Consider the following 19,413-nt stretch of genomic DNA (forward strand, 5'->3'; position numbering starts at 1 on the left):
TTAAAAAAAGTACTTCTAAATCTACTTAGCTAAAGTTAGTGTAATAACTACATTGTTGTCTCTAGAGTTTTCATTCAGGTATATTTGCACACATGGAATTAGAAAACACACACAAAACAGAACAATTGTAAAATTAAAAGAAGCTGGTTTTCGGACCTTGAGGCCGCACACAGCCAGGTAATCTTCATTACAGGGGTTGCCTGTGAGACTGAGGACAGTGAAAGGGACTGGTGCAGAGGCCAGACGGGTCAGTGTCAGCTTCCTCTTGCTCGAGTCAGCCTGTTTCAGGAGAGTGGACAGCTGCAGAACTGTTATCTGTCAAGCGGGAGATGGAAAGAAAACGGGTTATGGGTGCTCTGACAAAGAAGACAGTGCAAACCGTTGAGAACTGATTTTTACATGACTCGCTGGCAATTACAACAAAAGCAACAAACATAACATGTAAGAAAACCCAACAGAAATGCTTATTAAAGGGTGACGAAATAAACTTTATACAAAATGTATAATTTATATTTAAATTAAAATCTATCCATTGAGTTGAAATAGGTTGACTGCAACACCTTGTGTTTACTGTACGGAATGATATGACTATTAAGTGGACAATGTCTGCTTTAATTTCAAAGTATTTGAAACCACACAGCATTAACAAAAGTGCAGCTTTGTTTGGTAGTGGCGCAACTAAGGTAGGTAACTCAACTAAGGTATACCAAAAACCTGCAGAAATAAAGTCAATTGTGGATTTCAAATCAAGATCTACATAAAGAAGAAGAAGATTATTATTTCAGGATTCAGCTTACTTTTCCCTTTTCATGGCTGACTGCAAGGTGCTGGCGGCGGCCGTGGGGTGAAGACAGGACACACATAGCAACACGCCGCAAGACATGCGCACTAATGAGCTGCCGAATAGTTTGTCCCTGGTCACCACTGTAGTTCATCCTCACATTCTCAAAAGCCCCTTCCTGAGAGCCGAGCGTGGGCACCTGAGGAAAAGTGCAGGAATTTAAATACAATTTATTAAATATACAATGTACCTGCTAATTAGGTTTATATAAATCAAGTGATTTTTCTAACCACTCCAAAATGTATTCCTTCATACCATTAACTGGTCTGTCATCTCCACAGTTTTGTCCTGAGTATGCAGTTCATTGAGGGCTTGCTGAGCCCGGCTGCTGCTTCCCACTGCTGATGCCTGCTGGAAGTTGGTCTGGATGGCTTCCATGAGAAACATGAGCATCTCCAGTATGACTGCTGCAGTGGACGATCCCATCTGTTGTGGAGAGAGAGAGCCAAAAGCTTGAATCACACAATGTATAGTGCAGTGCATGTAATAGAACTCTTAAATACCTCTTAAATAAGAAGTGCAATAATAAGTAATTTAGGTCTCTGTAAATATTATAAGTGTTTGGTCTAGACCTGCTCTAAAGGAAAGGTGCAATGAGATAACTTCTTTTTTGAAATGGCGCTATATAAATAAAATTGAATAATGTTAAGGCATTTGAGCAGTCAGTCTTTTCAGGAAAAAAAGAAGAAGACACAGAGACACTTGGAGACTTGGAGATAAATCCAGAATAGATAAACATATTTTCTCTCACCACTTGTGCTAGCAACTCGTCCTGGCAGCCCTCAATGCTCTTGCACACACTGCTCTTCTTAGGTCTGTCTTCATCACCAGGTTTGCCATCACAGATTGTGACCTTGCCCTTATCGGAGGGTGAGGCATTCTGGTGGCGGATAGCACTGTCAGGCATACGCAGTTCACTCTGGAACGCAGACGCCTCTTTTAGAGTGGAGCCCATGCCGCTGCTGGGGCTGCGTTTGACCAAGGCCTGTGGATGGTGTGACAGAAAGAGGAGCAGTGAGAACAGCAACATTGTTGATATGTGCATGCATATATAACTGAGAATGGCAACACATCAAATACAAGCTTTTCACATAAATGCATCTTCTTTGTTTAAATCTTTACAATTAGGATAACCTGCTTTTGTTTTCACTCTGCTAGCTCCTCCACATTGTGGAGTATTATAGTTAGTAAAAAGGAAGGTCAGAGATTGTGATGGATGGAGGCGCACTGTATTTAAACTGCCTCCAAATGCAAACAAAAATCATGGATTGGCAAGACTGATATCACAGGAACAATTAACTGCTAATACAATATACTTTCACTTTGTTATCCCCTTGAACAGAACTATTATGAGCCACTGTATTTACAAAACTAACACAGAAGAAAACATTGCAAACTAAAAGAAAGAATGCAAAAGGGCTGTTATATTTCTAACTAACAGCAAACTGAAGGCAAAATGTAGTTGATGGTTTGTTCATCATCACATGCACATTCAAAAATCCACCTTCTTAAGTTTAACTAGGAAAGCTGGCCTTTTCAGTAAACAAAATGTTGACAACAAACATTCATAACATGATTTCTCTAATTTTCTGGCCACATGTGTGGGCTAGCTATAACCCTGACCAAATGAAATGACTGGATGGAAGTCAAGGGGGGAATGACTTGCAAGCCAAAGTTACCGCTGTTGTTCTTTTCCCATGATGACCTGAGGTATTCGGTCTCACCTGGCAGCTGCCATCCTCTTTGGCACCGCAGTCACAGAAGAAAGAGCCATATTTGGCATAGGAGATCTCATGGTCTTTGTGACAGACCTTGGCGCACACTGTGCACACACCTACCCCATCCACCATCTTACAGGTGTGACAGTGGTACCTGCAGAATGAAAAGGACCAGGACTAGTAATGACAGAATGTCACCTGCATATTTCTACATAAAGACATTTTAACACAGTAACATCTAAATCACATTGTGATTGTGTATGTTCATGACAGAACGAAACAAATATACCACATTCTACAGTTCACACAACAAAAACCTTCGAGATGTTGCTTCCAGGTTTAGTTTAGATTCTACAAAAGAGAAACTTTTGCTGCATTAAGGCATGTTCAGGTGTTGGGATATCAAAAATAAACAGTTTAAACGGTATTGAGTGAACTTCACTGTTAGCAATCACAGCAGGAGAAAACACTACTTACAGAAACTATCACTAACAAAATATCACTAACACAATGACAAATGACTTTTCCATTTTCTACATAACATTAAACTATATTACAAATGAATATAATTTTGTGAATTATAGGGAACAATAAACTTTTCTTTACCAGTGCTGGTTCATGAACTCCTTCTGAGTAATGGTGAAGGTGCAGAGTTTGTTGCAAAGAGAGTCTTCATCCTGACAAACAGTGACAAACAGGTTAAGATGGATTGTTCAGTTAGCAACTGATGGGAGCAAAAACTGAATAAAGCAAACAAAAATTAACTGCATAACTTACTTAAATATGTTTCAGTGAAAATCAGGTGGTACACACTTTTAACATCATATTGTCAATTTCTTGCACATCACATTATGCATTTCAGTCTGTGTATATGAACTCAGCTGATTGGGTCTCTAAGACTCTTCTTTGACAAGACTGGCTACATGAAGAAATGGGAACACATGCAGCACATTATATAATAAGAAGTAAGCCATAATGTTGTTGATTTTTCAGCCGAGTCGAAAAACAATCATCTTAATTGTTTCCTTTCATTGCTAATGGTTCAACTGAACCTTTTTCATAATCTCAAGAGGAATCACAAGCAGAATTCCTGGAATCTGGATAAAGAAAATGTTCCACATTCCCCTGGGAAATTAGCATGAATGTAAAACCCATTGTGGTAAAACCCATTTCTGCTTTACTGGACAGTGCTATGAGCTAGACTAGAAGCCAAAACATACTATACACTTCAACCAGAGAGATTTTCCTTCCAAAACAACCTGCAGTGGGACTATTAAAAAAGCTTTCTGTGGCAAGTGATCAGCACCAGTTTTAAAGATAAACATTTTGTTGTTTTTCTCTTGCCTAAGATTTATCAAACGGCTTTATTGTATAACAGTTTGGCTTTTGTTTTTAGTTTAAAAAAAACTTTAAATAAAGATTACATTATATGTAATGTAAGCTTGGACAACCTTGTGAAGACAATTTGTTTCTGCAGCAGTTTTCAAAACACCTTACAATTCCACCACATTTTATGTTCAGGTGTGTATACTACACATTTACAAAACATGGCCCTGTTTCAGGAGGATAGACATAAAGGGATGAGATCTCACAGAGTCCTCTGCCTGGGAATCATCCTCCTCTACTGCAAGTTCCTCCACCCAGTCTGAGTCCACTTCCATGGCCTTCTCTTCTCCCTCCATCAGCAGTGCTGAGGTGCCTTGGCCGCTGCTTTGCCGCAAGGCATTCATCACATCAGCCAGATAGGAGATGATGTGGCACGAGCATTCCAGCATGCTGGCGTGCTGAAATCAAAGAACAGGTGCACATCAATTACTTGACGGTTGGTTGGGTAAAAATAACTCCCTTTGGCCAGTGTTTAAAATGGAATTACACCTGGATCAAGTCAAAATAAGGCACTTCTGGTGTAATATACTGACAAATAGAAAAACTTACCTTTCCTTGGGATAAGTTTGTGCTCACTTTTTCCACAACATTCTTCTGTGTTAAATACTTTTTGCTGCAGGGGAAAATTAGAGTAACTTTTTAAATAAATATTCAGAAATTTAAGATCATATTGCTGCATGATAATGGCTAAGGGGTTAGGTCACCCAATGCAAAGTACTTTTTCAAGCCATGGTAATTAATCTGAGAGTCCTTTTACCAAGCAGATTTTATAGCACTGATGCCAAAAAAAATCATGCAGTTCCCTGATGTAAATTAAATCAGGGAACAGCATGTCTGTGAAAATGATTTCTTACCATCTGGTCAGCCAGTCGATAGCTGCCCTATGTAATTGCAGGTGGCCAGCCCCCTGTCCAGCGCTGGCAAGCGTGGCCATGATGACCATGAGCTCAGGAAAGCCTGTTCCATCACCATTGGCCAGCATGTCTGTTGCCATGGGGATGAGTGTGCTGAGGAGGACAGTGCAAACTCCTTCGCCCACCTGGCTGTTGTCACGCACAATATGAGTGGTGAGCACCTGCAGAAGCTGTCGGTTTTCTTGCACTATTTCCAACTGCTCTGAGTCCTTTGGTGGGGTGGCCGTCATGCGCGTCAGCCAGGACTGCAGACGAGAGGGCTCCACACAAGCCAGCTGGGCCAGCGTGCCACACAGACACAATAGGCTGGGGTTTGGGCTCTTCTCCGCTGGGTAGGACAACATCACCATGAGATTTAGGCTTATTGAAAAACCTGATGCATTTGTAGCTTGCAGCTTTAAAGATTTCTGATTAGATTTTTGACACTTTCAAGACGTCAGTATGCTTCAAACGAAGTGCTTGTTGGATCATCGAACACTGTCTGAAACTGCTGCCCCCACACCTGTCTTACATCAGAATACGGGGGGGCTGTGTCTCACAATTTTTATAACCTTCCAAACAAGACAGACAAGCACGCCCACTTTTACGCTGCTATTGGCCAGGTGTGCAGAGGTGACAAAGTATGCAGCGGTTGAAAATCTTTCTCAAGCAACTTTTTCCCACTTTCTTTACACAAGTACTTAGGCCACATTGTGTATATAGTGCAACACCAAGCCTTTGAAGAGACACTAGCTATAAACGTGTGGCTTTATCCCCATTTGTATGATTTTCATCTCTCGCCCCTCTCCTATGGCAAACTTTTCACTCAGCCTTCAAATGTGGCCATTCGGAACAGCACAGTGTTCATATGAACCAGTCCATTTAAAGCATACCTCAGCATTTAGATAGCTTTTCTTGATTGAAATGAACAACTCAACAGTAGACTTACTGAGCTGGAAAAGCTTGGTGAAGAATTTCAGCACTCTGTTGCAGAACTTTGCTGATAGATTTTCATTGGCTGTCGCCATCATAATCTGGACAAGCTCACCACTGGAAAAAAGAGCACAAAATAAGTGAGGTAGCTGTATAAATGTGTAATAATGCAGCCTGTGTTTGCATCAATTGAGCAGATACCTGAATGAAAAGAACTCTTCCATGGCCTTGCGGACTTGACTGCTCTCAAGCTGCTTTTCAAGGTACTGAAGGCATTCCTCCAGAACAGACTCGTCCAAACCACTAAAAAAAAAAAAAAAAAAAGAGAGATCAATGGTTAATAAGAGTAGTGAGACTCAACCACTAAATCTCAAGACTAAATCTGCCAGCTACTAAATAAGAACAATATGCTAAAATATTCTAAAATAGGCTAAAAGCAGCACAGTGGTACATCATTCTCAGTGGGTTCAGCACTACCAACACCTGTTTCACACTACACAAAGTGTTTTTGTTTAATGCAGATTTAATGAAATATCACATCACACATGGCATACCTGGTGGGGTCTGAGTGACTGGCAATGATGTTGTAACACCCGGTCACCAAACGCTCGTAGATGCGGGCTAGGAAGGTGTCTGACTCCGATGGGCCGAGGATGCGCTCCAGTGAGGTGCTGCTGATCTCAGCCACACTCTCTGTACTGCTCTCTAAGAGGAGGGGCAACAAAGTGCCCACAACCTGCGAAGGATTTAGCTCCTCTGTCCTGGGGAGACAAACATACAGCAATATTAACTGAAGAACAGGTTTTTCATGAATTAATTCTATTTATCACATACTATTTGTTATATGTGAAATTATTCAGATTTTCAAAAGGACTGAACAGACACTTACACAATGAGGTCGCCAGTGAGGCGAACCAAAGAGAGTAGGATGTGTTTAAGAGAAGAGGCCAGAGGCAAGGACTGACAACTCAATGTGCCCAGGTGAGCTGCTTGGATGGCACTGATGTAGCTCTCGGATGGAATGGTATCATTGGCAAAGGCATTTCGCTGAGAAAGAAAAAACACCAGACTATTAGTCTCCCAATTGCTGGTACAATTTTTTTTTAATGACATGCTGAGTAAGCAGGGCTGGACAATGTAGGTAAAACCTTTTTATAATTTTACTGGATATCGCTATGTATTAAATGCTTTAAGGTAGATATTTCTGATACAATCCATAATTTAAAATGAACACCCTATAATAAATTCAATCAGATATAGATAGGAGAGTGCATTATGCCCAATGTTTAAAATTGGAAGTTTCAACAAATGTTTAAAAAAACAAATAAATACATTACAATGAAAAAAAATAAATACATAAAGACATTGAAAATCTGGCTGTGTAAAGGCCGACAAAAGCACAGCAACAACCAAATGCAGTTGCTCTGAACACAGCTTAGCCAGAGTCAACAGCAGAGTGTGAGGATGTAGCATTTTAGGTTGAGAACTGGAGGAATGGGTGTTACATTTTTTATTTATTTATTTATTTATTTTTATAGATTACACATGATCCTTCAAGGCAGACTCATTGTCAATGCCTTAGTACCAACCTGCTGTTAAAATAAAGGTTTAAAAGAAAACAAAATGGTGAGTAGATTGTATGCACAAAGGAGAGTAGGCAAAGAGGGCCAGAGTCAAACTGAACCATAAGCAACAACTTTATTCACGTACCCATGAGCCAATGTTGGGGAATTCATTGGTGTGGATGCTGTTCCAAGTCTCACATATTGTCTGTACAGCTGATGGTAAGTTCTGCATAATACTATGACCTGTGAAGTTTCATTTAAAAAAGTTCAGGTTAAAACAGTGAGTGTACAGGAAAGTTGTGAAAGTGAATTACTGTTTAACAATTTTGTTCTTGAGTTATTCTTTCACATACCAAGTGTGTTGGCCTTGCAGCGGGTGGAGCCAATGGACAGAACTGCAGCATAACCTTGGAGCTTGGCATCTGTAAGCTTGTTCTCCCCTTCCTCTGGGATGTTCATTAGTAGGTAAGACCTGATCACGACAAGTTTGTTTTAATAATTTGATTAAGATAAACAGATAAATGATTTTCAACTTGAGCCTTATTTTTCCATGTTTGAAGCAGGTTTAAAAGGTAAACACTAACAGGTGGATATATGTTAAAAAAAAAAAAAAAAAAAACACAATAGGGCTGTCAACGAATATTCTAAATTTGATTATATTATCGAATTGTAAAAACAAATCAGACATTCAATTGTGAAAATTAATATTTGATTGTGGGGAAAAAGCAGCACTACCGTGGCTGTCTCGCAAGTTCTCGCATTGCACTGAATGCACTGCATGCCGGACAGGAGTCACACAACGTCACTTTCCCTGATTTATAATGAAATGTGTAGTTGTATGCAGGCTATGTAAGCCACAGCTAGCCTACCATTCCAGCACTAGCAATCCGAGGGCATATCTCTAAAATATGCACCAAAATGAGCATGGCCTGATGTCAGAACTCCATGAAAACATAATTTGTTTTTTTGTAGTAATGTATGTGTAGGTATGTAGATCTTTTCATAGACATGTTTATGTTGAAACCACAATAACTACAAGTAATTATTTCTCTCATTGTATTGGTTTGTTATGGACATAATGCACAAAAATAGATATTCAAATAGTTCGAACCTAGGCGTTTTTTTAGAAGGCATAATCGAACATTTTTGGCCAATTTTGATAGCAGTGTACTTTTGAAATTATTATGTTCGGCTACTTAGCAAGATGAAATCTTACTAACAGTAATGTTTCTATTTTAGCGCCAAATCAATAGTGCACTATCAGTGCTAAGTTAGTTAGCAAACTATGTTCTATCTATCTAGTAAGATGTTTTCTTCGGTTATTGTTGGACGAACAACGCTAATTTCACATCCAGTCTGCCTAGTAAGAGACAGGGAAGATCAAGCGGTGGCAGGAGACAAAGTAGAGGTAGAGGAGGAACAAGCGCGAGGGAGAGGGAGAGCAACAGCATCAAGAGCCCACAGGGCAGCTCTACTTCTTCGTCCTCTCATGTTGGACTGAGGGCAGACTGGACACTACAGTGACTCACTATTGCCTCGTGAGGCACAAGTGGTATTGCAACACAGGACGTGCCGGGGCTAGCTGGTTAGCATGCTAACTTTAGTAGATATCTCTGCAACACAATACATAGACGTCTTTGATACAACGTTAGAACTGTTACTTCTTCACATTCTGTTGTGAAAGTTAGTTCATTTTCTGGCCATATCTTATACATTGCACCTTTAAGTCAGGGATGAGATAAAACAAAAAAGCAAACAAAAAACAAAAACCCAGGAAAAGAGTTATCATGCATTTATCTGCTTTAGCCAGAAGATAAAGCAATAAATAAACAAACCCTGCAGCTATTTCAATCACATCCTTAAATACCAGCTTGCTAGACATAATGCATGACCTTAAGTGCAGAAGTTAGAGTGATTCCTTTCTCACCTTGTAAAGGCTGTGTAAACATCAGTGAGCTGTAGTGCTGCAGGCAGCAGGTTTTTTGTGATCTCAGATGACTTGTGGTTGTCTGCCTCAATGGCAACCTTGGACAAATGCTCATCTAGGGAAACCTGCACTTTAGAAATGACTGCATCCAGTGTGTAGATGGCTTGTAGAGAGGGTAACTGATGAAGTGGAAGGATGACATTCGGGTCTACACTGGAGAAGGTGGAAATCTGCAACAAAATCAAGTTGTCAAACTGACAGTTGCAAGGTTGCCAACACATTTTCATGGACAAAATTTCCAAACTTTTCCATGACTTTTCAAGGACCCATGTTAAATTTCCATGACCATTCATAACCTATAAGTACACGAACAGAACTTAGTTTAGACAACAATCGATACTCAGGTGAACAATGACTACAGTATCAATAATGACTACGTTATAATCAGTACCTGTCTGGCAATGTACTCCTCTGCTAGCTCCACATCGTATTTAACAGTGCTACACTTAGCAGCTGTCATCTCAACCAGAGAGGCTGCTTGGTCTGCTTTCATTCCCTGCTTCACCAAGTGTTCCTGTCAGAGACGACATGGGCATAGTCAAACATCAAAATAAACCAAAATGAAAAAGGACTTAAGATATTACATTTCAGGATTTAAGACACAGTATAGTATATTGTGTAAATCAGAAATCAAGAAGTCAATCATTTCAGAAATGCAAATCTGCAGCATCCTTTTTCAACTGATTTGTTTGAAAATATAAAATAATTATGAGTAGCATTTGTGATTATGAGTAAAATAATAATTTGTGATGATGAGTAGAATAATCACAAATATTATAAGTCATTTATTTGTTTTGGCATCTATCATGCTAAGTAGCATTCTGTAGGACTTTCAGGTGTCAACCGACCTTGATCCAATTTACGTAGGTAGACACCCGGAGACGTGAGGACCATCGCAGTGTGTGCAGGATGTCGCTCTCACTGGGATCACTGCAGCCAGTATTTAGCTGCTCCATGTAGGCCTTTGAGGGTGGTAACACACCCAGGATCCTCCACAGTACCAGGAAGTAGTACTGAAGGGAGCATGCCTCCTGGGCAGGGAGATAAACACATATGCACTGTTTTACAATCCACACTTAATTACTATTAATTAGAACTTAACACTTCCTGGTGGTGCTTCAACGTAAAAGGCTTTCGAAATTCAAACAACTGGAAGGCTTTAATTTGAAGCACATTCAGAAAGTGCAGCCTAAATTTTAAATATTGTAAGTGAATGATGAATAAAGGTGGAGCCACAAAGAGCTGGTAACTTGAAACGCTGCAGGCAGCAGGTGCTTACTGCAGTTTGGGCAATTATGTCATGCCACCTGCATCTTAGGCGTATTTACCTTATTTACCCTGTTTACACAGTTGATGGTTTGTCCATGTGGTATGTTCTTACCATAGGAGTGATAGGCTTGTTCTCCTGTCTTCTTGCTGTGTCAAACTGAGAGCCTGCTACCAGGAGTGAGATGAGCCACCCATACAGGTCATCGTATTTAACTGCTCCATTGAACAGCTTAGGAAAGACCTACCAGGAAAGAAATAAGTTACGTTTGAATACAGTGAGGGACAGGGGGAAAAATATATATATATTTTATATATTTAAATATTAATTTATTAGAGGTCAAAGTTTCACCTTGCTGTCCAGTCTGCTGATATCATCTTCAGACGCCTCGGGGGACAAAACGCAGTAGAATTTGGGCTGAACATTTGAATCTGAGAAAGGTTGAAATGCATGAAAACAGAACATTATTTTCTTATCTAGTACTACCATAGCCACATCCTATTCACAGATAAGAAATAAGAACACAGACATATGAAATACATGTGTCAAAGTTGCTGAGATTCTATGCAATTTTATTTATTTTTATGTTATTTTAATTATTAATCTCCTGTTGTTTTAACTTCCAATCTCTTCTTTAATTTAGCTGATACTTAACACAAACAGCAGTGTTTAGCCAATGATGGCCGAGCCAAGAATAGTTAATTATCCAGTTAGTTCAACATAATGACACATGAAGCAGTAAATATAATGTGCAATGCTTTTTCTGATGTTTTATAAGACTCAAACTACACTCAACAGTGTGAGCAAAAAACATTTTTTTAGTAAATGGCTTGCAGGAAATAAGCACTGAGGTAAGATGCACTAAGGTGAATGCTTGGAGCAACCACTGGCTTTGGCGGTTAGACAACCTGTTAATAGATCATTTGTGTTTATGCTAAAAAAAAGAAAAAAAAAATATGATTGACAAAAAAAAAACAGTCCAAGCAACTGATGAATGTTTGTACCTACTGCCATGCTCTGGCCAGTGGGTAACAAAGTAAATTTCCTTTAGTAGTCTTACCTGCTGAACAGTGTTTGGCCCAGTTCTCCTCCACCTCTTTGAATCCATAGTAAAGTGGGAGACTGCTGCGTTTGCCACCTTCCTGAACAGAACATGGCCCAGTGGATGGTGGGGTGAGGAGGTTATACTGCACCTATAAATAACATTCAGGGTAGAGTGAAGCAAAATTTCCTGTCATCACAGTGCCACACATAGTCACATTTATTCAAAGATTCACTATTAGAATAATGATGATTTGTACTACCACTTTATTTGCGTGTCATGTTACCCCTACAGCTGGGGTAATCAGGAATGGACCTTTAAGTCTGCTCTTGATTGGTGAATTATTAAATGAATGCATTTGCTGAATCTATGCAATTTACCATCAGGACAAGAAAGCCACCCTTAGAAAATAAGCAATTAACCTGTTCAAAAAGGTACAAGGGAGCCCTGGAGTAGTGGCGAAGCAGGTAGTCAAAAACCAGACACAGACGAGCCAGGTTGAGGGGCACTGCCTTCAGCTGGGAGTCTCTGCTCTGTGCCACTTCAGTGATGGCCTGTGTGACCAGGGTCAGGACTGACCGTCGACCACGCTCTGACAGATTGTGGAAAAGGAGCAGAAGGAGCTGTAGATGCTCCACATTAAGGTCGTCTTCTCCATGAACAGAATTCTGGATAGTGTGTTGCTTCAGCGTTCCCAAAAATCTATGAGAGCAGGAAAGGAAAGGTAGCAGAAAGGAGAAATAGGTAAAAAAGAAAAACACTAAAATTAACCTGTTCCAATATATACTGTGTGCAAATGTAAGCTAGTATATGTTTCAACAAGTACATTTTCTATACATTTCCATAGTTCGTGTGTAGTTCTGCAATCCACAGCACACTAGCTGGTATGATTTTGAAATTTACTGTAAAGGGTGTGCCCCTGCTGTTCTCAAATATTGGTAAATATGATCAACTTAAAATGGCCATTCCTTTTCACTCATTACTTAACACAGATGCCAAACTGAAGCAGAGCACTTTTTGTGAGCACTCTAACTCCAGTTGTTTTTTGCCATTATCAGTCAAAGGTACACCAACTGATATCCAAGCGTTATGGTGACAGCATCAAAGGAAACATTTAACCAGTCCATTGTGCATATGAGCCAGATGAGAAATGCCATGGTTGCCATACCTTTCCCAGACTTTCATACACTCAGGGACATCTGGTTCTCCTTGCACACTGGCTTTGTGCTGCCATATGAGGAGAAGTCTGGAGAGGACTGATAATGATTGAGGGTGAATGTACAGAGGCCAGGGACCCTCTGAAAAGGGCGCAACACCTAACTGCTGAAGAAGGGTGCTCTGGGAATGACAGGAGAAACAATAAGTCTGTGTCATTGAATAAGGAATATATTTAACCAAATATTAGGCTCATTATTATAAGTTAATCACAGAGATTTTTGGTGTTGGTGAACAAGATACTGGCATAACAAAGAAATGTCTTTTACCTGCAGGGCCGGGGATGGAAGATCTGATGTTACCAGGGTGTGGTTGAAGTGATACAGAGCTAAAGAAAACACTTCATCTGAGGAACCTGAGGAGAAAAAAATGCATTAAACCTAGCGGCATGCATTGCTGTCTACCAATTGTGGGCTACACCCATCATTAGCTACCAAGACAACAAAAGGAATTTAGGGTAAAATTTTAGATAATTTGTATGATAAGCAGTCATTTTTTCAGGCATACCTTTGACATCTTTGTCAACATCTTTGATGATGCTGGCTAGTGTAGCCATGTGTTGCTCTGTAAGAGACACGCTCAGGTAGTTGCGGATGAAGTTGTTCCTGGACTTCAGCATTGCAGTGGTGATGAAGTTCAGAATGCTGGAGGCTAAACTGAGGAACTATAGGAACAAACAATTATGAGTTGCTGGGTTTTCACATGTTAAAACCAAAAAAAAACTTTAAGCTACTGGTAGAGACATAATGACAGGTATGCTAGCATTATAAAGAAATACATGTGCTGTTTACTCTGGACGTAATGCCACAGCATTATTCTGTATGTTGTCAGGTACACAAAAATTAGTCCTCACCAGTTCTGGGTCTTTACGGCCAGCTAAAATGTTGCCATTCTCACTTGGATTCTGCTTGCTGGGGCTCTTCAGTCTGGGAGAGGTCTCCAGGGGTGGGGGTGGTGGAGGGGGTGGGGGTGCAACTTTGTCTTTGGTGGGTGAAATTGTCTCTTCAAACCAAAGCCCCAAGATGGGTTCACTGTCATCATCTGCAGGAAAAGAGAAATCATCTAAAGGCAAAATGTAAAAAGCTTCAAACTAGTTCATGACACCTACAACACTGTGCAGGTGGTGGACAAGAGCCAAAGACTGCAGTGAACATATAGTGACGTCCTGTTGGTGAATATCCACTTAAAAGAAGAATACTACAGAATTCTTCTTCTGAGAATATTTTTCTCAAAAGACATCCACTTTTAACAGATATCAATGACAATAAGGGAAAGCCCATTTATTGTATTCATTTTCCCTTTTTTGACAAACTCTTACCATTAAAACGGGGAGTGAAATGATTATGACAGAGCTCATGCTGTAGTGTTTCCCGGTGTCACCCTAGTTGTTGAAAAACTAAAAAGCCACTCTACAGTGTTCCAAATTTGTGTCTCCAACAGAATCCTAGAATTTCTACCAAAATATTGAATTTGGACATAAGTACTGTTTAGAATGCTTGGGAAAAGCTAAAAAATAATTAAGAATGAATCAACGTTGGGTTCTTTTCATAAATTCTACTAAAAGAAATAGAAGCATTTAAATAGCATGCAATGTTGAGTTCATAGCTGCCTTTGTGTGTGTGTGTGTATGTTCTTATACATGCTACTGTGCTATTTGCAACTATGATACAAACAATACTAAAGTCAGGTTGACACATGATGCAAAAAATGTTGTTACACTCCAATGGAAGCTGTACAGTATCTGCTGAACTGAAAACACATCACTGATGTATTATTTCATAGCAGAAAGCCTTACAATCAACATGTCACAGACACTGGATAGTTGTTGTTATGCACTAGCAACATGCATCAGCTAAGCTATTGCCATTTTAAATCAAGTTAAAATATAATAGTTTAAATTTTATGAGCTCTTGACATTTTTAAGCACTGCATAAAATATCTTGGTTGTAATAATAATACAAGGTTGATTCTGTTGATTGTTGTTGTTGATTCTCTTCGAAGCAGTATGGAAACTATGAAAGTCTATTGAAAAAGTCACTAAAACATTCTAATGGGATTCCATTTAATTGACTATCTATTGTGAATCACTTTATTTGCTCTGAACCTAAGCAAAAAACCTATTCTGCCAAATTAATATTCTGTTTGTTACATTCAGTCATGAAGCCTGAATGAAGTCTGGGAATAAAAGGCAGATAGGTTATGAACACTGGAATTGAAATATAATTTTCTCGTCTAAGAGCAAATGCAAAGAAAGCATCTAAATCTTGGCAGCCCAAAAGGTCTCTTTCTTCAGCTTGACTGCTTCCCTCTCTCTCTCTCTCTCTCTCTCTTTTTTGGTTTGTGGCCACAAAAGGTTTCAACTACCTTTTGGCCATAACTGCCCCTCAGCTATGCAACATTTTATCATCGTCCTCTTTGATTCTACATCCCCAACTTCCCATGGGACAGAGGATGAATTCCTTTGGAGGTGGGATTTTTAGACTGGGCAAATCTCAGCCAGACATTCTTAGTTCACTCTCACAACACGTTTTGGTTTACAGAGTCTATCTCGCATCCTCACTTGCCACCTGACCAGCTCAGAAGACAGCTTTGCTCCTCTCTTCACCTGAGCATAAGACTTATGTCAGCAGATCTGTTTATATGATTATAACAGCTGTTTGGCCGCATTGTTTACACCAGGGAACAGCTGATCGCGCTGAAGCCGAACGGCATGGCGCCCAAAACAACTGATGTCCCCACTGAGATCTGGAGGAGGACACACCAAGGATGCAGAGGTGGAATGAAGCGGCGAGGGAAGACTTAGAGAGGGGTCCAGACAAAAGAGACTTAAGAACAAGAGATTTAAGCTGTGTCTGCCTTCTCTCATCATGGGCAACGTGAGATCACTGGCGAATAAAATGGACGAGCTAACGGTGTTAGCCCGGAGTCAGACGGAGTTCCGTGAGTGTAGTTTGATGTGCTTCTCAGAGACATGGCTACACCAGGATATCCTGGATCATAACGTTTCTATCGACGGCTTTGAGACTCTTCAGGTCGACAGGGATCACACCGGGAGCGGTAAGTGGAAAGGTGGTGGGCTAGCTGTGCTGGTCAACAACAGATGGTGTAACCCTGGTCACGTTACTTTCAAGCAGAATATCTGTAGCCCAGACATTGAACTGTTAGCTGTGGGAATCCGGCCATATTATTTGCCACGTGAATTCTCACATGCCACTGTTGTGGCTGTTTACATCCCCCCCCCCCGATAACCCGGCATCGGCGTGCAACGTCATTCAGACCGCCATAGCACAACTCCAGTCTAAACATCCGAGTGCACTAATATGAATCTCGGGTGATTTCAACCATGTCAGTGTTTCAACAACACTGACTAATTTCACCCAGTATGTGAGTTGTCCTACTAGAGAGGAGAGGACACTGGACCTGCTGTATGCTAACGTTAAGGATGCATACAGCTCTTCCGCCCTCCCCCCCTTGGGTAGGTCAGACCACAACCTGGTTCACCTCAAACCCCGCTATGTGACTCTGGTTAAAAGGCAGCCTGCGACCACAAGGACAGTGAGGAGATGGTCAGAGGAGGCTTAAGGGATGTTTTGAGGTGACAAACTGGGATGCACTCTGTGAGCCTCATGGAGAGGACATTGACGGGCTTACTGAGTGCATCACTGGCTACATTAATTTCTGTGTGGACTGCACTGTCCCAATTAAGATGGTCCATTGTTATCCAAATAACAAACCGTGGGTAACAAAGGACATCAAAGACATCCTAAATGCCAAGAGGAGGGCCTTTACCGATGGTAATAGGGAGAAGGTGAGGGCAATCCAGGCTGACCTGAAGGTGAAGATCAAGGAGGCCAAGGAGAAGTACAGGAGGAAGCTGGAGTGGAAACTCCAACAGAACAACATGAGAGGTCTGGAGCAGCATGAAGAGCATCACTGGCTTGAGACCAACTGGGAGCAGGGGAGTTGAAGGCTGCTTGGACAGGGCCAACAAACTTAATCTGTTCTTTAACAGATTCGACACACAGGCTCCTGCTCATCCCCCCTCTAACTCAGCTGCTGTCTGCCCTCAGACTCCTCTGAGTCCACTGCTCCCCCCTCGTCCATTTTCCTGGGAGAGTCCTACTCCCCCCTCAACTGGCTCTCAGGCTGATCAGGGGTGAGAGGATAGCTGATGAAACTCCACTCAAACAAGGCTGTAGGCCCCGATGGCGTTTGCCCCGGGGTGCTAAAACCCTGTGCCCACCAGCTATGTGGAGTCCTTCATCATGTCTTCAACCTGAGCCTGAGTCTTCAAAGGGTCCCTGTTCTGTGGAAGACATCCTGCCTCGTTCCTGTGCCGAGGACGTCGCGTCCCAGTGGCTCCAAGGACTACAGACCGGTGGCACTGACCTCCCACATAATGAAGACCCTGGATAGACTGGTGCTTGAACAGCTGCAGCCCATGGTCAGACCCCTCCTGGACTCCGTTCAGTTTGCCTACCAGCGCCGGCTGGGAGTTGAGGATGCAATCATCTTCCTGCTGAATCGCATCTACGCCCACCTGGACAAGCCGGCAAGCACAGTGAGGATCATGTTTTTTGACTCCAGTGCTTTCAACACCATCCGGCTAGCCCTACTGGGTGAGAAGCTGGCAGCGGTCAGCAACACTGGGACCCCTCAGGGGACTGTCCTCTCCCTTCCTCTTCACTATCTACACCACAGACTTCAGCTACCACACAGGGTCCTGCCACCTTCAGGAGTTTTCTGATGACTCTGCTGTGGTGGGATGTATCAGCGGTGGTGATGAGACTGAGCGCAGGGCTGTGGTGGGTAACTTTGTCTCATGGTGTGAGCAGAACCATCTGCAGCTCAATGCGACAAAGTCAAAGGAGCTGGTTGTAGATCTACGAAGGGCCAAGGCACCAGTGACCCCGGTTTCCATCCAGGGGGTCAGTGTGGACATTGTAAAGGATTACAAGTACCTGGGAGTACACATGGACAATAAACTGGACTGGGCTAAGAACACTCAAGCTGTTTACAGGAAGGGCCAGAGCCGCCTCTATTTTCTGAGAAGGCTGAGGTCCTTCAACATCTGCCGGACAACGCTGAGGATGTTTTATGAGTCTGTGGTGGCCAGTTATATCCTGTATGCTATTGCATGCTGGGGCAGCAGGTTGAGGGTAGCGGACGCTAACAGGCTCAACAAACTGATCCGAATGGTCAGTGTATTTCTGATTCTGATAAAGTCAATCATCTCTGGCCTATAGTGATCTGCTACCAAGTGCACTACCACCATCTTATGTTCAAACATTGTATCTGTCATGGACAATCCATGACAAGCGGAGAAGTTACAAAGCACCATTCTGGTTCAAATCAGGCAGGATATTCCTTCCAATCAACTCCCTCCAGGTTTTTCTGTCGTTTCCCTCATGTGCATTGAATTTTCCTACGATAGAATCATCAGACGGTGCCCTCTACAGAAACCTACCCAGGAAATCCAAGACAGCCAAGATACTCTTAGATCATGTTTGTGGCATAGGCACAGAAAACAGTGAGAGCCTTCCTCCCCGGAACGCCAGGAAAGGAACTAGCACCACTCCTAACCTGGGTTGTGGCTCCAGAACTGGTTCTGTGTGTACAGGTGGAGCCCAGCTACATCTAGTGTATCACTCGACCCCCCACACTAGCTCAGGCTCCTTCCCCACCAGAGAGGTTGCATTCTAAAAGATAGTTCTTATAGTCAGGGGTTGGTCCACGAAGGTCTTTGCTTTTGCTTGCCACCTAACTTTTTCAGTAGCGATGAATCAATGAAATATATTTTAGCAATTATGATTAGACTTGAAAAGCATCGCACTGCAAATGTAGCTAGTTGAAGTATCTACAGATTAATTCAAATACAAAAACAAGGAACAACTTTTAAGTGTTAAAAGAATATCACTTTAAGTTGATATTCACATTTGCATGCAACATACAAAAATCATAACTTTTCAGGTGACAGCAAGACGTAGCATAATGTGTTTAAGCCCATAGTTTACAAGCACAACTTGAATTTTTCGTATTCAAGAATAATACCACTTTTTTGACATGGGTAATACACTATTTTTGTATTTGTACATTTCAGACATGTGTGACAAGTAATGCAATAACAGGTTAGAAGAATGTGATGACTTAAGAAAAAATGTATGATATCTGAGGTACGGCTAGGTAATATAACCACAAAATCAATATGACCACAAAGGTTTAAGTTTAACTTTAACTACAATCTGATCTGTCTGACAACTACAAGTGTGCATTCAATTAAGGCAAGACAAGGCAGGGCCACAGACTGGATGACAAAGGGGTGATGTTGTGTTTTTAGGACACAGCTCTCAAAAGCACCTGGGGAAGACTTTTACTCATACCAAGAGGAGCTAAATTTAGTCGGTGGGTTACTGTAAATGTTATCAGTAACTTTTCCATTCATCACCCAGCTCTAATCTAAGGTTTTAATGCTTGTAAAAACAATAATGAGCACCCACATGTCAACACCACTGGTATTATCCTTTGAACCACACGAGCCACAGATAAACCTTTTTGACAAAACAATA

At 41.4% G+C, this 19,413-nt stretch overlaps 1 protein-coding gene across 6 annotated transcripts in view; it reads right to left on the minus strand.

The window, feature by feature from the left end:
• Positions 1–19,413, minus strand: part of ubr4 (ubiquitin protein ligase E3 component n-recognin 4) — a 60,433-nt gene that overhangs the window by 30,491 nt on the left and 10,529 nt on the right. For 4 of the 6 annotated variants that reach the window (XM_044210460.1, XM_044210459.1, XM_044210462.1 and 1 more), the window contains 26 exons: positions 13,701–13,888; positions 13,355–13,511; positions 13,117–13,202; positions 12,801–12,970; positions 12,055–12,334; positions 11,651–11,783; positions 10,942–11,021; positions 10,705–10,833; positions 10,172–10,354; positions 9,715–9,837; positions 9,264–9,493; positions 7,690–7,808; positions 7,482–7,579; positions 6,661–6,818; positions 6,326–6,532; positions 5,973–6,074; positions 5,788–5,888; positions 4,800–5,187; positions 4,495–4,558; positions 4,152–4,343; positions 3,166–3,236; positions 2,521–2,713; positions 1,593–1,826; positions 1,097–1,267; positions 798–980; positions 157–315 (listed from right to left, as the gene is read on the minus strand). In XM_044210460.1, the coding sequence (XP_044066395.1) occupies positions 157–315; positions 798–980; positions 1,097–1,267; positions 1,593–1,826; positions 2,521–2,713; positions 3,166–3,236; positions 4,152–4,343; positions 4,495–4,558; positions 4,800–5,187; positions 5,788–5,888; positions 5,973–6,074; positions 6,326–6,532; positions 6,661–6,818; positions 7,482–7,579; positions 7,690–7,808; positions 9,264–9,493; positions 9,715–9,837; positions 10,172–10,354; positions 10,705–10,833; positions 10,942–11,021; positions 11,651–11,783; positions 12,055–12,334; positions 12,801–12,970; positions 13,117–13,202; positions 13,355–13,511; positions 13,701–13,888 (4,199 nt within the window). The remainder of the gene's footprint in view (positions 1–156; positions 316–797; positions 981–1,096; positions 1,268–1,592; positions 1,827–2,520; positions 2,714–3,165; positions 3,237–4,151; positions 4,344–4,494; positions 4,559–4,799; positions 5,188–5,787; positions 5,889–5,972; positions 6,075–6,325; positions 6,533–6,660; positions 6,819–7,481; positions 7,580–7,689; positions 7,809–9,263; positions 9,494–9,714; positions 9,838–10,171; positions 10,355–10,704; positions 10,834–10,941; positions 11,022–11,650; positions 11,784–12,054; positions 12,335–12,800; positions 12,971–13,116; positions 13,203–13,354; positions 13,512–13,700; positions 13,889–19,413) is intronic. The other 2 variants (XM_044210464.1, XM_044210461.1) reach the window with 1 other exon arrangement.

Source organism: Siniperca chuatsi, linkage group LG10 (assembly GCF_020085105.1).
Source record: "Siniperca chuatsi isolate FFG_IHB_CAS linkage group LG10, ASM2008510v1, whole genome shotgun sequence".
In the NCBI taxonomy this organism is placed as follows: Eukaryota; Metazoa; Chordata; class Actinopteri; order Centrarchiformes; family Sinipercidae; genus Siniperca; species Siniperca chuatsi.